This window comes from Manacus vitellinus, unplaced genomic scaffold (genome assembly GCF_001715985.3).
Source record: "Manacus vitellinus isolate BGI_N305 unplaced genomic scaffold, ASM171598v3 scaffold_25_pilon, whole genome shotgun sequence".
Taxonomy (NCBI): domain Eukaryota; kingdom Metazoa; phylum Chordata; class Aves; order Passeriformes; family Pipridae; genus Manacus; species Manacus vitellinus.
The window spans coordinates 4,761,622-4,777,145 of NW_021939882.1; the positions used below are offsets into that span (position 1 = coordinate 4,761,622).

General features: G+C 50.4%; 1 protein-coding gene across 1 annotated transcript; it reads left to right on the forward strand.

Moving 5' to 3' along the window:
- LOC103764972 (sulfate transporter) lies at positions 1 to 5,161 on the forward strand. The gene is made up of 3 exons (XM_018073697.2): positions 1 to 39; positions 873 to 1,506; positions 2,310 to 5,161. Exons 2-3 carry the CDS (start codon positions 886 to 888, stop codon positions 3,906 to 3,908), a joined length of 2,220 nt encoding a protein of 739 aa, XP_017929186.2. The 5' UTR covers positions 1 to 39; positions 873 to 885; the 3' UTR covers positions 3,909 to 5,161.
- Positions 5,162 to 15,524: the final 10,363 nt, after the last annotated feature.

A 15,524-nucleotide genomic window follows, 5' to 3' on the forward strand; every position in this document is an offset into this window, starting at 1 on the left:
TAGTAAGAAAACTACCAGTGTGTCTCCTGGTAGCCAGAGGTAAGAGATTTGGGCTGGGACTAGTGGTGTGAAATGAATGTGTAGGGCAGGGGAATGAGATTTCTCATCATCCCAGTTCAATTTCCGAACTACAGTCACTCTGGGTCTCCTCTCAGGAGCATTTTTCTCTGTGTGTACTGTTCAGTTTTGACAAAAAGGTACATTTTGTTGCAGGTGCATTTTGGCTGGAAAGCTTGGATGAGCTCTGGAAAGTGTCTCTGTTACTTAACCAGACAGAAAAAGTAGGATGGTTTCATTCTGCAGATGGGAGCCCCTGTGATGTGCATGTTTGGTGCAAGCCAGCAATGTAATTTACAATTTTGTAATGTTGAAGGAAAAAATATTTTGCAAATTACCTCCCTTATTCACATGCTGCATTCCTGAAAGTATCACTTGGAATATCTCAACATTTTCAAAATAGTTTTTGCTTAAGTAGAAGTGCCACTAAGAAACACAGACTTCCTGAAGGAGTTTTAGTTTCAATGAAATAATATTGTCTGATTTTAACCCATTCTGCTGTCCTGTTTCAAAACAAGAGGTATGTTAGGAAGGAGCACAGGGGTCTCTGTAGTTCTGCCCCTGATGTGGGCACCTGTGCCAGCATGAATGTATTTAAACCATAGGCTCAAGGTTGTGGTTAATCAGGTAAATGACTACAAATAAATCAACCAGAACTATGGGAAAGTGCTTTTCTGTTTGGTTTGTCTGAGGTTATTTTCCTTTATTTATTTATTTATCTATCTATCCGTGCAATTTGCATGAGGCCTGGAGCTAAGCAAAGCAAACTGTGTACATGACTGCAGCCCTTCCTGACTGCCTGCTCTCCTGCTTAGCTCTCCTGGTGCCATGGAGGACACGTCCAGCCAGAAGTCCGGACCAAGCAAAGACACACTGGGCTCCCCAGTGCCACAGGAGACTCCTGCCCATTTCATCCATGTCAAGTTGGAGGAGTATGAGCCCACAGACTTCAGCACCAAGGAACTCATCCTAAAGAAAGCCAGAGAGGTCTGTACATGCAATCATCAAACCATCATCACCTTCCTGTGCCGGTTGTTCCCAGTGCTGGACTGGCTCCCTCGCTACAACATCAAGACACAGTTGCTTGGGGACGTCATATCCGGGCTCCTGGTGGGGATAGTCACCATCCCTCAGTCTGTCTCCTACTCCCTCTTAGCCAGCCAGGATCCCATCTACGGGCTCTACACCAACTTCTTCTGCAGCATCATCTACGTCGCCGTGGCCACTTCGCGGCACAACTGCGTGGGCTCCTTTGGGGTGCTGTGCCTGCTGGTGGGGCAGAGCGTGAACCGGCACCTGCGGCTGGCGGGGTACGGCGACGACAGCTCCGACAGCTCCCCACTGCCGGGCAACACCACCTCTGCTGGCAACGGGACGGGCGCCTGCGACAGGAGCTGCTACGCCATCACTGTGGCCCTTTCCTTATGCTTTCTGGTTGGCATTTACCAGGTACGAATGTTTGCTCCTGTGCTGTTTCCTCCCTGTCCTTTCCCTGCTAGGAATTTCTCTGAGGTTAAGATCTCTAAGCTCCAGTCTTGGTTTGGACTTGTAAGTTGTGAGAAACATTTCCTGGTGTGACTAGACCCCAACATCCTTGACTCCCTGTGAATGTAGTGATTTTAAAATGTGCAAACACGGCCGAGTGGGGAGTTTTGTTTCCCCCATGTGATAGCCCAGATCCTTGAATGTGTCTGAAACATCCTCATGATCAGACACAGCAAGGGAGAAGAGGAACTGTGAACCACCTTCCCACCACCCCAGTCCTGGACCTGGGCAGGTTAGAGCAGATTTGGGGCTGACAAGAACCACCCTCAAGGACCCTGCCATGCTCCCTGTCAGTGTCTCCACTGCCTGAGCTTAGCTGTCACTGAACAACTCCAGGCTTTTTCACTGGGACAGCTAAAATTTAGAGCATCACAATGGTTTTATGCCACTGAGTGATACTCAGAGCTGCTTTGGTGGGGCTTCTGCCTGGAATTTCAGTGTTAACCATGTACCCTTATTGCTTCTAAGGAGGAAGTAGCAGGGACCTCATAGGCTTCTTTGTATGGCATCCCTATAGCCACAGACAGGTGTTAGAGGTAGGTCTCTTTAATTTTTCATATGCCAGATTAACTACTGAATACAAAGTCCTCTGCCTCACACTGAATGCTCATCTCAGACAGAGTAGCCAAAGCTGCTAAACTGGAAGCAAACTGACCTCTTCCAGCCCTTCTCATCCATGCTAAAGGTATGGCTGGTTTGCTTTTCAGATCCTGCTGGGGGTTTTACAGCTGGGATTTGTTGCTGTCTACCTGTCAGAACCTCTCCTTGGTGGCTTTGTGACCGGCTCCAGCCTCACCATTATCACCTCCCAGATGAAGTATCTCCTGGGACTGAAAATCCCGCGTCACGAAGGGGTGGGATCATTCATCCTGACCTGGGTTGACCTTTTCAGATACATTCAGAACACCAACATCTGTGACCTGGTCACCAGCCTGGTTGCTTTGGCCATCATAGTGCCTGTCAAGGAGATCAATGACCGGTACAAGGAGAAGATGAAGGCCCCGTTCCCCATAGAGCTGCTGGTGGTCATTGTGGCCACAGTCATATCTCACTACTTCAACTTTGAAACGCGATACAAGTCTGATGTTTGTGGGGATATCCCCACTGGTTTCAGGAAACCCACTCTACCAGATATAAGCCTGTTTCCCAGCCTGGCAATTGATGCTCTGCCCATTGCTGTTATTGGCTTTGCCATGACCATCTCCCTGGCAGAAATCTTTGGCAAAAAGCATGGCTACACTGTCCGTGCCAACCAGGAGATGATCGCCATTGGCATGTGCAACCTGATCCCTTCCTTCTTCTACTGCTTCGCCAGCTCTGCAGCCCTGACCAAGACTCTGCTGAAGGAGTCCACGGGGACCCAGACCCAGGTCTCTGGCCTGGTCACCTCCCTGGTGCTGCTGCTGGTGCTGCTGTGGATTGCCCCGCTCTTCTACTCGCTGCAGACCTCCGTCCTGGGGGTGGTCACCATCGTCAACCTGCGGGGGGGCCTGAGGAAGTTCCGTGACACCCCCCGGATGTGGCGGCTCAGCAAGCTGGACACGGTGGTGTGGTGGGTGACCATGCTGAGCTCCACCCTGATCAGCACAGAGATCGGGCTCCTCGTGGGCGTCTGCTTCGCTCTGCTCTGCATCATCTTCCGCACGCAGAGACCCAGGGCCGCGCTCCTGGGCAAGGTCAGCAACACGGAGATCTACGAGGACCAGGCCACCTACAAGCAGCTCAGCAGCATCGCCAACATCAAAATCTTCCGCTTCGAGTCGTCCCTCTACTACGCCAACAAGGACTATTTCAAGACTGTTCTGTACCAGAGAACTGGGGTAAATCCTGTTCTGCTGGCTGCTAAACACCAAAAGGTGCGGGCCCAGGCAAACACAGAGACAGGCAACAGCAAGAGCTTTTTGGGCACTGGGTTTGACTGCCTGAAACAGGCCAAGAAAAGGGCTGAGAAACCTCCAGCAGATGCCTCTCCTCCCTCCGTAGATATGCACACCTTAATCCTTGACTGTGGGGCAATGCAGTTCATAGATACTGTGGGTCTCTCTGTGCTAAAGGAGACATATCATGACTATAAGAAGATTGATGTCCAGGTGCTCCTGGCCAACTGCAACCCCTCCATCCGCCACCGGCTCCGGGAGGGAGGCTGGGCTGGCGAGACAGGCAGTGAGGGTCAGCTGGCTTTCCACAGCGTCCACGATGCAGTGCAGTTTGCTGAGCGGTGGTACCATGTGCACCAGGAGGAAAGCAAGGAGAAACAGGATGCTCTCCTGGACCCCGAAGACCTGAACTTCCAGGTGTCTTTGTAGACCTGTGTGTGGGGAATGATTCCTAACGGGGAAGGGCTTGGTACGTACTCGAGAGCAGTTTCAGTCTTTGTGCAGTCAGAGCGCGCAGGAGAGACTGGTGATGATCTGCCAGCAGCGGCATGGGGCAGAAGGATGGGAGGAGAGATTTGAGGAGGGATTGGCAACAGGTAAATCGTCCGGGAGGCGTTTTTTGGGGTCCGTCGTGCCGGTGAGAGCCGGGGCGGCGTTTGAGGCGCTCCCGCCCTGCACTGCCCCGCGGGGGCGCGGGGGGGCGCGAGTGAGACGCGCTCGGGGCCGCCTCCCGCAACCCCGGCGGGCTCGGGGAATCCCGGGGTGGTTTGGGGGGGACAGAGCTAAAGGTCATCCCCTTCCAGCCCCCTGCCATGGGCAGCGACACCTTCCACTAGACCAGGTTGCTCCAAGCCCCGTCCAACCTGGCCTTGAACACTTCCAGGGATGGGGCAGCCACAGGGTCAAGATGGGACACTAAGACAAAGGAAAGAGGAGCTGCAGGCAAGGTCAGGAGAGACATGGAGCTCCTGGAGCGGGTCCAGCCGAGGCTGCGGAGATGATGAAGGGACTGGAGCATCTCTCTTACAAGAAAAGGCTGAGGAAGCTGGGGCTGTTCAGCCTCGAGAAGAGACACTGAGAGGGGACATCATCACTCTCTGTCAGTATTCCACAGTTGAAATTACAGATTTTCTCCCCCCCAAAAAAGGTACCGGAGATCACCAGCTGCTCTTCATAAACTGTAAATCAGGAGACCTGTACCACAGCCTGCAAGAGCCACAGTTCTCCCAGTGCCTGGCAGGATCTGTGCTACCTGCACTGCACATCCACATGTGTAGCTGGATCCTGCCTGCAGCAGGAGACGTGGAGCTGTCACTCCCAGCAGTGGGTCAGGGCTTTCTGACACCTCCAGCACTTCCAGGTGTGCAACTGGAGGAGCCTCAGCTCCATATTGGACACGGGTACCTGTCCTTTCTGCTGGGCTGGGACAGGGACAGGCAGCATCCTGCTGGCCCTGATGCTGCACCCCAGGGGTGAGTGTGTGCTCTAAGCTCTGAAGGCTCCACAGCACTGCCAAGTCACAGAATAGCTTTTCTTCCACTAGCTCCATCTGTAAAAACACCTTCTATGTTGAATATTTCTTTGTGACTATTCCCCTGGCCTCATCCAAGCAATGCAGCACCTTCCTCTGAAGGGAACTGTAGCTTGGAAGCCCAGGGACAGGAGACTGCTGTAAATAAAGTGTATGGAAAAGGAATCCTATGTCTCTGCTCAGGAATATGTCTTGTTATGCTCAAAAGATTATTTTGAATGTATTAAAGAGCATGGTGTGCCCAGCTGCTTGCAGGTCCTTGGGAAAAAGCTGTGTCAGGTGGAGCTGGATTGACTGAAGATCTCGGTGCAGGACCTTGCAGGGCTGGATGTACTCAATGAGCTCTAGGTGTGGGTGCAAGCGGGGTGCAGCCCTCAAGAGCTGCAGCATCTCTCACCAACAGTCCTCTCAGGCCATCACAGCATGAGGCAACTCCCCAGGGAGTTTGCTTTAGCCATGACTAATGGGGCAGTTTTGTAGCTGAACAGCAAGTTAGTAAAGAAGTCTTGTTACCTGCAAGGATTATGACTATCCTTCCCCTTTGGAATAGCATTGCCATAATTTTCTTTATAAGACTCTTTATGGAGAAAATGAATTTGTTTTAGTTAGACTTTAGATGCATTTATGGTCTCAGTGGGGTCATAAAGCCACAGCAGGGAATAAAATCAGTGCTGATGATTCCTGGGCACAGCCTGGTACAGTTCAGAGCAGATGAGATTACGGTAAGAGCAGCAGGTCCTGCAGCCCCCTGCAATGGGACACAGCTGTTTTATGTGAGCACTTCCTGCTCCCAGCCTGCTCAGGGCTGGGAGAGCTGTGAAAATGACAAAGAGATACACAGCAGTTTTTATGGGATGCCTTCCCTTGGAAAGGAGAGCTGGGCTGACAACCTCCTTCCCTCTCCTTTCCAGCCCAGAGTAGCCAGGATCTTGCTGGCAGACCTTGCCCTGTCTGCTCGCCCATATCTTCCATCCCATCAACTCCAGCATCTCCTTCCAGCCTACAGTTCAAACATCCCAGGACCCAGCATTCCTTCATTCCCCACAGATTGCCAAGGGAGTTCAAGGATAATTGCTGTTTTTATATCAGTGAAGAGACACAGGGTTGTACAGGACACAGAGGAGAGACGAGGAGGGACGAACGACACAGTCCAAGGTCAGTTTATAGTCAGTGTTGTGGAAGATCAGGCTGCTTTCTCATCACCTGCAGCTCTTGGTGGAGGCAGATGTGAGCAGGAAGGTGAGCAGGTGGTGGCACTGGCCAAGTCCCAGTAAGGAAAGGGCTCCTGGTGAGGGGACAGGGCACTTGTGTGCCCCAGAACCCTGCTGCAACAGCCCAAGTCCCTCTGTTTGCCAAAGGGCCTCAGTGTCTCAGCTGGGGATGGACCCCCCACATGTCCCACCCGAGGACCTGCCTCTGTGTCCCACTGGGAACAGGCTGCACTCCAGGCATCCTGCTTGCCTGTCCCTCCTAAAGCTTCACCAGGGGCCAAGGAAATGCCATGCAGCTGAAAGCAAATGTTATCCCCCCCAGTAAGCAGCTCACCTTGCTGTGGATCTATAAATACTCCAGGAGTGTGATAAACAGAGGATTGCTGCTAAGGCTTTGTCAGCTGCAGTTGGAGCTGACTGTGCAACTGTTAATTATGCCCCAGCAGCATCTGGACAGGTTTAAATCCTTTTGATGCTTTGAAATGTTCCCTCTGGGGAAGTTTAAGGAGTAAAGATTGTGGCTGGTGCTGATTGCTTTCCCTTCTAGAAAGTGTTGGAGACACTGATTGCTGCATGGAGGGCTGTTCTCCTTGCTCCCAGTGCCCGTTCCTGGAAACACACACTCTGTATAATGGCAAGAAGTTGCTTCTGCAGATCCCTAACTGCAGTAAAGCAGTTACTGTGCTGCCAGCACGTGCTTATCTACCCATGTATGCTTTCCCTAGCAGACAAAACTGAGCTGGAAAGAGAAAGCAGTGAGCTGCAGGTGATGGCACTGGATTTTCTGGGATAAAAATAAAGATTAGGGCCAGCATTAATACATCACTGGAGATAGCCTGGTGATGGAGGAATCAGCAGGCAGTGGCTTGGGATAACCTAGTCCGGGTGGGGGTGAAGAGCTCCTGGAGAATTTAGCACAGGCCCCCTTCTCCCCCAGCTGCCGGGGGAACTTGTCAGGCTCGTTGCACAGTCCAGGCTGGCTGCAGGTAGGGAGAGGGTGTCCTTGTACATCCCTGAAAGGGAAAACTGTGACATCACCCCACCACCTGCTCTGCTCCTCTGGGAACAGTCACATCACAGCCTGGTTCCCATAGGGAAAACAACAGCGCTCCAAAGGGAGAAGCTGTCAGCTCTCACAGAGGGAAGGAAAAAGAGAAAGGACAGGGATGAAATTATCTGAAGAGGAAAATTACTCTGGGCAAAATTCTTGCAATATCCAGGATCCTCACAAACAGCAGTAGCTGCTGGTCTCTGTGATCTCCTACAAAATAGTGGAATCAGCCCAGTGCCTGGGAAATCTTCCTGCAATTGGTGTTTTGGTACTGAAGCAGCTCTACTCTTTGCCCTTTTTTCATCCTTATCTGGATGGAGACGATTTGCTCCACTTTGTGTCTGATCATTTTCTGACTTTTATTCAGAAAGTCTGTCAGGGAGAGGAGGCAGATCAAAGTCCCTCCTTTTCACTGCAGGCCGAGGACCATGTGCTGCCCAGCCAAGGCTCTTGTGCCACAAATCCTGCTGCCCCCAGTCACTGCCCGGGAACAGCTTCTGCCCTTGCAATCTATGGCAAAATCCTGCAGTTTTGTCATGTTTCACAGTTTTAGGGCTCTTTGGTGGGTACCTGAACAACCCTGGCTCCTGGGAAGTTCATGGAGAGAGCTGTTGCATCTTTAAAAAAAAAAAAAAAAAGTACATAGTCTGCATAGCTATGGGAAAAAAGGTACAGGAAAGGTGCTTTTTTGATTCTAAAGGCTGAAAAAAAGAGAGTCCAACAAGAAGAAAATGTTTCTTTTGTTTTCTTTCTTTAGTGACTGGGAAGTGTGTTTCAGCAGGTACAATTGTGGTTTCCATATAGAGACAAGATTAAATGTATTGTAAAAGATCTGCCAAGCCAGACCACAGCTGAGACTCACAAGGCAGGCAATGGATAGCAGATACTAAAGTTCACTAAAGCAAAGGAGAAATAACAGTGGTGAATGCTGACAGCTCAAAGTTGTTTCTATTTCAGACCATTCTTGCCAAGGAATCTGTTCATCACTTTTCTATGTTAAATTACTTTATTATTTTTAAAGAAAAGAACATTTAATTGAATGTTTGAACTTCCAATAAATGCTGGCCCTCTCTTCTAAGTCCCTATTTACTCTAAATGTGAGAGCTGGCAGTGTCATGTCTCCTGCCACCACTGCTCTGCCCTGTGAGCGAGTGGGCAGAGCGTGGGTGCTGGGCAGCTCGTGGGGACGGGGTCATGCAGGGACAGGGCAGCTCTGTTCGTGTCAAAAAATAAACAAAAAGCAACACCTAAGGCAGGTAGAGATTGTGTGGATGTGCCAAGGGGAGTGCGGGGCTCACCAGCCACTGGATGGCATCGTTGTTTCACATGGATCCGAGCTCTCGGGCTGCCCTGGCCCCTGCCCTGGAGCCGCTGCTGGAGGCTGGGCACCAGCTGGTTTTTGGGAGACTGTGGTTCCCCGGACGGTGGTGTGACAGTTCATGGCCTGAGTGATGCCGTGCGTTGGCAGATCTGCAGGGCAGAGGGCACTGGAAGATCGTGGTCTGTGCCACGCTCAGCTGTCCCCGTGGGTGCCACCACTCCGGTTCCAGCTCCCTGACCTCGGAGACCGGCTGGATGGTGACACAGCCTGGGGTCCCCTTCAGTCGGGGTGACAGGGGTGCCACCTTCCTGTGTGCCCTCTGCCATCCTGACGCAGACCTCAGGGAGCTCACACCACTGCTGAATTCCCCCCCGCCATGTGGTGCCTTTGGAAGAGGGAGGACTTGAGACTTGGCAGCTGAGCAGCCATGGCTTAGGTCAGTCAGGGCCCAGGGGCCAGTGGCATTCATGTGAAATATAGACACACTGGAGCCCTCCGTGTTTACTCAGGGCCTGTACTCACCTCATTCTACCCTTCCTTCCACCCACACCTGTCCAAACCACTGTGCCCAAAAAGCACAGTCCATGTGCAGGAAGGGAACATCTCCGTGGGGAAGAGTCAGCTCAGGCAGTGCAGAAGGAAGAGCCCAGCGGGTGGGAAAGTGCCTGCAGTGGGTGGGAACGTCCTTGCAGTGGGTGGGAAGGTACCTGCAGGGGTGGGAATGTCCTTGCAGTGGGTGGGAAGGTGCCTGCAGCAGTAGTTGCAGCAGAGGATGCCAAACAGGTAAAAACTAAAGGAAGAGAGACCTGCTCCTCTCAGTGCATTGCAGAGGACAGAGGCACACAGCTCACACCTTCACATGTAGATTGGGAGAAATTAATATTTGAAAAGATGTTAGACTGGAGGGGTTGGTGATGCTTCCTTGGAGTGTGTAGGCAGCCCTACTGCTAATGCTGCTTTTTAACTACCTGCACAAGCAACTCCTGCCTCTCCAATTAAGACTTACACCTGTTTATAGGCTCTTAGAGCTGTCAAGCTCCCCACATTGAGTGCAGATGAAAAGAGGAGCATTTAGTGCCTCTATGCGTGTGCAAGCAGGGAAGGACCATTCCCACTTCTTTCCAACAAGGAGCAGAAAGCAGCAGCTGAAACAGGCTCCAGATATGCAAAAGGGCACATCACAGAGGAGAATTAATGCAGGAACCCCTTCCCCCAGATGCCAAAAATGTGTTTGTAATGCAGCAGGAGCAATTAATGGAAGAACAGTGAATTGAGGCGGCACCATCCTCTCTGGCTGAGGGATTTGTTTAACTGCACATCACTGGAGGCTCGGAGGGTGTCCCAGGGATGCCTCTGCTTGCCTGACCCTAAATGCCTGACTCCCTCTTAACCTTTTCCTTAGATATTGACTAGTAGCCATTATAGAGATAAGATATGGGATTAGACAGAGCACTTTTATTCCCCAAGCACTACAATAACTGGGCTGACTCCTGTTGGGATGCCTCAGGCTCCTGTGGCCAGACCACAGGCAGCCAATTCTTTCTTTTCTTCTAATTTTTCCTCTTTTTTTTTCCCCCTAGAAGCCTTGTTCGTGCAAATAGCTGTGTGTGGCCTCGAAGAGGAAGCCCTGCTGATAAAAGGTGATTTCCTCTTGCTGAACCCTCCCACCCCTGTGCCCAGCCTGCCCTTCTGCCCCTTACTTAGCTATAAATATCTGCTGAGTTTGGGAAGCTGCAGAATGAATTTTCCTTCAAGGCTTTGCACACATTGCAATGCATTTTTCCAAAACCAGCGTGGAAACTGTAGAAAGGAGATGTGAAAGTGGCTGAAGGTTAAACGTGGCGCAACGACAGAATTAAATTTGAGTGGAGAATTTCTGGTGTTCATTTCTTGGAAGGAAAAAAAAAATTGTTGTCTTCTGCATTTATTAGACACCAGGCTAGTTCTGCAAATCCCAGCTGTGCCTTTCAGTCCCAGCCATGGAGAAGGACAAGCCACGTGTCTGTCTTGTCAAAGCCCAGCCCAAACACGGGGGGTATCACAGCTCAACTTTTGTTCTGCTGAGCTGCTGCAGGTCATTGAGTGTCATCCTGGAAACGTAAAAGGAATGTTTGAAAGCACCATTTTGGGAAGTGCCAGCCCAAACACAGGGTGCTGGAGGACAGGAAGCCCAAGGGGCTCAGGCACTTACTGCCCTTGGGCACGGGTTGGTTGTACCTGTGTGCTGATTGAGCATGAGATGGCCAGAAAGGGTTTACAAACCACTTGCAGGCTCCAATCTGTTCCCGTGTCCGTGAAGAGCTCTGAATACAGAATTTTCTTCTTTTTCCTTTTGTACTTTAAGATTTTTTGATGGGGAATTAATGGTCAGAAATAAAGTTGCTCCACTAAGCAGGTAGTGCTTAAGAACTTAGAAACTTAAGAAATCAGTTTTGCATCTCCACGAAGAGCCTCAGTTTTCCTTCTTGAGTAGCCAAGAGCATCCTAGGGTCCCACCCTCTCCACTGGGACCAGCCTCCACTTGCTAAATGGCCTTGGCTCCAGCGAGCTCCTGTCTCATGCTGACCTGAGCTGACCTGGCTGTGTGGCTGAGGCTGTGCAGTGCCCCAAACACCACTGCCACTGCTCACACAACTCCAACAGCTCCAGGGGAAAGCCACAGAGTCAGCCTGTGGTTTTCAGCATGGAGCAAAGGGTGAAGGCTCCCCAAAGGAGAAGGACAGAAGAACTCACTCTCAATCTTTATTTTTGTATTTTAGTAGTTGTGCCGCTCATAAGTGGAATCGTCTATGTGCTGCCATGGAAACAGCAGCTTTGGTCCCCAGCATGGTTTGCAGCCATCCACAAGGAACAATGGTTGGTCTGTTTGTGTAAAATCATCCAGGGTGGTGCCGGGTGGCCGAGGAAAAGCCGCGCTCAGACAGGACAGGATGTGCTTGTCACACCGAGTGATGGGACATACAAGTGCCCGCAGACAGGAGCGGGAATGTCCTGTCTAGAGATGTGCAAAACCAGTGGGAATCCAATGGTTTTGAGTGTTTGATTCCCAGGGGCTGCAGCACTTTGCCTGGGACGCTCACTGACATTCACGCTGCCAGCTTTTTGGTTCATGGGGCTCTCTGTGCAGGAGGATGTTTTCCTTCCTCTGCTAGGAACAGGTGAGGGTAGACCTGTGTCCAGTTCTGGGCTCCCTAGTACAAGAGAGACATGGAGTTCTTGGAGCAGGTCCAGTGGAGATGATGAAGGGATGGAGCATCTCCCTGACGAGGAAAGGCTGAGGGAGCTGGGGCTGTTCAGCCTCGAGAGGAGACACTGAGAGGGGACCCCATCAATGTCTGTCAGTGTCTGCAGGGAGGGGTCAGAGGATGGACCAGGCTCTGCTCGGGGGTGCCCAGCAATGGGACAGGAGGCAACGGGCAGGAACTGGTGCCCAGGAAGTTCCACCTGAACATGAGGAAGAGCTTCTTTCTGTGCAGTGATGGAGCACTGGAACTGATTGCCCAGAGAGGGTGTGGAGTCTCCCTCACAGGGGATATTCCAGAACCATCTGGGCACAGTCCTGTGCCATGTGCTCTGGGATGGCCCTTCTTGAGCAGGCAGGTGGGACCAGATGAGCCTCTGTGATCCGTTCTCCAACCTGACCCATTTTGTGACCTGCTGGCTGCCAGCAGAGGCCAACCTTTCCACCCTTTAGAGACCCTTCAAGCACCATCTGAGAAGATTTGGGCTTCTTCATCCTTGGGATCTGCCTGGAAGGCCCACACAGGCAGTGTAGAAGCTCGGGACTTTGCCTGATTAGTCCATGGAGAAGCTGAATTCTCCTTGTCGGCAGAAAAATCAGCTCAAACAGCCTCCTAACACATGTGTGCATTGAACCTGCTGAGCTGAGCTTGTACACCCGTAGTCCCTCTCCCAACACTCCCCCAGCCAAGCACAGCCCTGTCTGAGCCCTGTCCAAGTCCTGTCTGGCAGGGCTGACAGTCATTCATTTGAGCAAACTGGTGAAACCCCTTAATTTCTGCTTGTGCCCCTGTCTTGAGCTCATTTTCCTCTGAGACCCCCATGATTACGCTTCATATGTGTGAACGTTCAGGAGAAAGGAGCTCAGATGCCAGAAAAGAAGGCACTCACTTTCTGGGAGAGTTTGCAAGGGTTAACCTGATTGCAAACACCTCATTCAGCCAAGCAAAGAAGAGAAAAATTACTTGGCTTTAATTTACTTTGTCTTCAGAAATATTTCATAAAAGAGGGGAAAATAATTTCAGGGGGGCTTGTGGGCATCCTGAGAGCAGAAAAAGAGGTAAAATTAATCCTATCAATAATCCATGATGAATGATTCACTCAGCTTTCTTATTCAGAGTTGCATATATTTATCCTTATTCACGCGGAGATGCAGAACTCATGGAATTACATACAGGCTCATATGCATATAAATGAGGAAGCCCAGCGAGGGCTCCATATCCCAGCAATTCATCCATGTGCTCTGTCGGGGTAAGGAAGGGAAGGGGCCTGTGTTGCCCTCCCTCCTGGCAAGGAACAGTGATAAGGAGAAGGGTTCCAAAGCCAGCCTGTCCTGGTGTCCGATGTGCTCCTTGCTGCCTGCAGGAGAGGTGACACGGATGTCCCCAGCCCTCAGCTGCCTCCACACAGCTCCCCTGCACTGAGGCTTTCCTCCCTTTTGCAGGTTTTTACCGGAATCTTGTCTCTGGTTTCAGTGGTGTGGTCCCAGCCTCCTGGCAACAGCAGCAAATGTCTCCTGCAGCGCAGAAGGACAAACCCCCGCTGGCCCTTCTCAGCACGGGGCCATGGCAGGAGGCAGGAGATGGATTTCTACCTGCTAGGCAGGTCTTTTTCTTCTAAAATTTCTTTGCAGGAGAAAAGAACCAAGTGGAAAATTTTCATTAGAAATAGGACTTTTAAAAAGCAGTTAAAAGAAAATTATGCTGTTCTGTCACATTTCTGTGGCCTACGGAGAGAGGATTGAAATGGCCTCTCCCAGGAGGAGTCTCATCCTTAAATTTCTGATGGATTGTTTAGTAGTTTCCAGCTCATGGACTGTAAATGTGTAATTTGCCTCCAGCTCTACCTCTCCAGCTGTGCTGATATGGTTACCCCTTTCTCTGGTTTCATCTTTGGTCCCAAGATAATAAATATCTCAAAGATTCACTCTGAGAGAGTGTTTCAATGCCTGCAAAATAATTTTGTGACCCTCAGATGAAACCTGAACTATGTCAGTATTATGAACAGTGGGAGTTACACTGTTAAAAATGAATGCAAATATTCTCCTTTAAGGCTAAAAGTCAGACCTGCCTTAAACTGGATTTTAGATCGTGTATCCAGGTAGTGTTATAAATAACATATGTTGAATAGATCAAAGGGCTCTGCAAATAGTGATATTTCATACCATAGGTGTCAGAGTTTGATTATTTGGAGGCCTGTCTGTTTCAGTATTATCAGTGTGACCCTCTTTTTGAGTGCTTCAGATTTGACCTGCTTCTCACCTTTGCTCAGCTGAGCACTTTTACCAGGAGTCTGGGAACCTGGATTCATGGCAATGCTGTGGCATCCAGGACGCTCCCTTGGCTGAATAATGAATAATGTGCAGAAAGGAGCTGGTGACAACAGAGAGACATAACTCTATGTAAGGATGAGCATCAACTCGGCTGATGCTGTAAATCAGATGCAGACCGGAATTTTCCTCCTGCCTCACCTCTTCACAACGGTTTCCCTTGCAAAATGGACTGGGATCCAAACCACTGGGAAATCCCAGGTGTTTAGTGCTGCATCCAGCTTAGCTCTGGGTACCAATAAGTGCCGTGGCCCAGGCAGAGTGCCTGTTTCGGGGGCAACCTCCCAGTGAGAGGGGGTAAGCTTGCATTTAAAATGCAATAGAAAGAAGGAAGTTCTTTCCTCATGGAGTGGGAGGGCTGTGTGATCTAACGGTGGGTATAACCCTAAGAAACTTAATTTATTCAAGCTCTCTTCTTAATAAAATCCATCCCACGCAGCTGGGCAAAGGAGACCATGCCGTGTTCACAGGGAACACACCGTGCACACCAAAAAGCTTCTCTGTTGAGTTGGTTTTATCTCCCTCTCAGTGCCTGAAAGTGCAGCTAGTGATCTAAAGCAGACACGGAGTTATACCCGCAGAAGTGAAAGCAGCAAATTCCACTGCAGAGTGACTGTGATTCAGTCCTGATGAATCACTCAGCCACCTTTTTTCTCAACTAGATCTTTGGATTTATCATTGTTATAGATGGAAAAAAAGGAAGAGGGGGGAAAAAAAGAGAAGAAAAACCCCACTGCTTTATCTCCCTCTTTAATCCTTTCTAATTTTCCTTTCTAAAAATTTAATTACATTTTTTTAGGCATCCCATTCAGGTTGAATAAACCTTTGATAATCCTGGAGTGGAATCTGCATTAAAGGGAGTAGGGATGGAATATGACCAAAAGTGATGACAGCACTGGGGTTTAGCATGACCTGTTCTCAGGTTCAGAACACCCAGCAGTGGAAGGGCCTGGAACTCTGCCTCCTTCACACTCCAAAATCCCTTCTCTACTTCCCGATTTGCACCTGTTAAAGCAAAGAGAGTGCCTGGATCCTGAGGCCAGGACTGCAGAGGTGCAGTGCCAGGCAACCTCACTGTGCTCAGGCACTGCCCAGTCTTGGGGATCTTTATGCAAAAGGCTCCCTTTTGTTCCAGTTTCTGCCTTGGCTCTCGATCCACCCAGACCACGTTGCAGACAGCAACAACACTCTGCTGCTCTAGGTTTTGCCTGGATGGAGACATGGCTCTGTTTACATCTTGTACTTGTGGTGTACAATACTGGCAATACAGACACCTCAAAGGGTCAGGAGGGAGGAACTGGGTGGGACCTGATGCTGGTGCAATGGGTGGGCACAGGCTGGGGTTGCTGCCCTGTCTTCCAG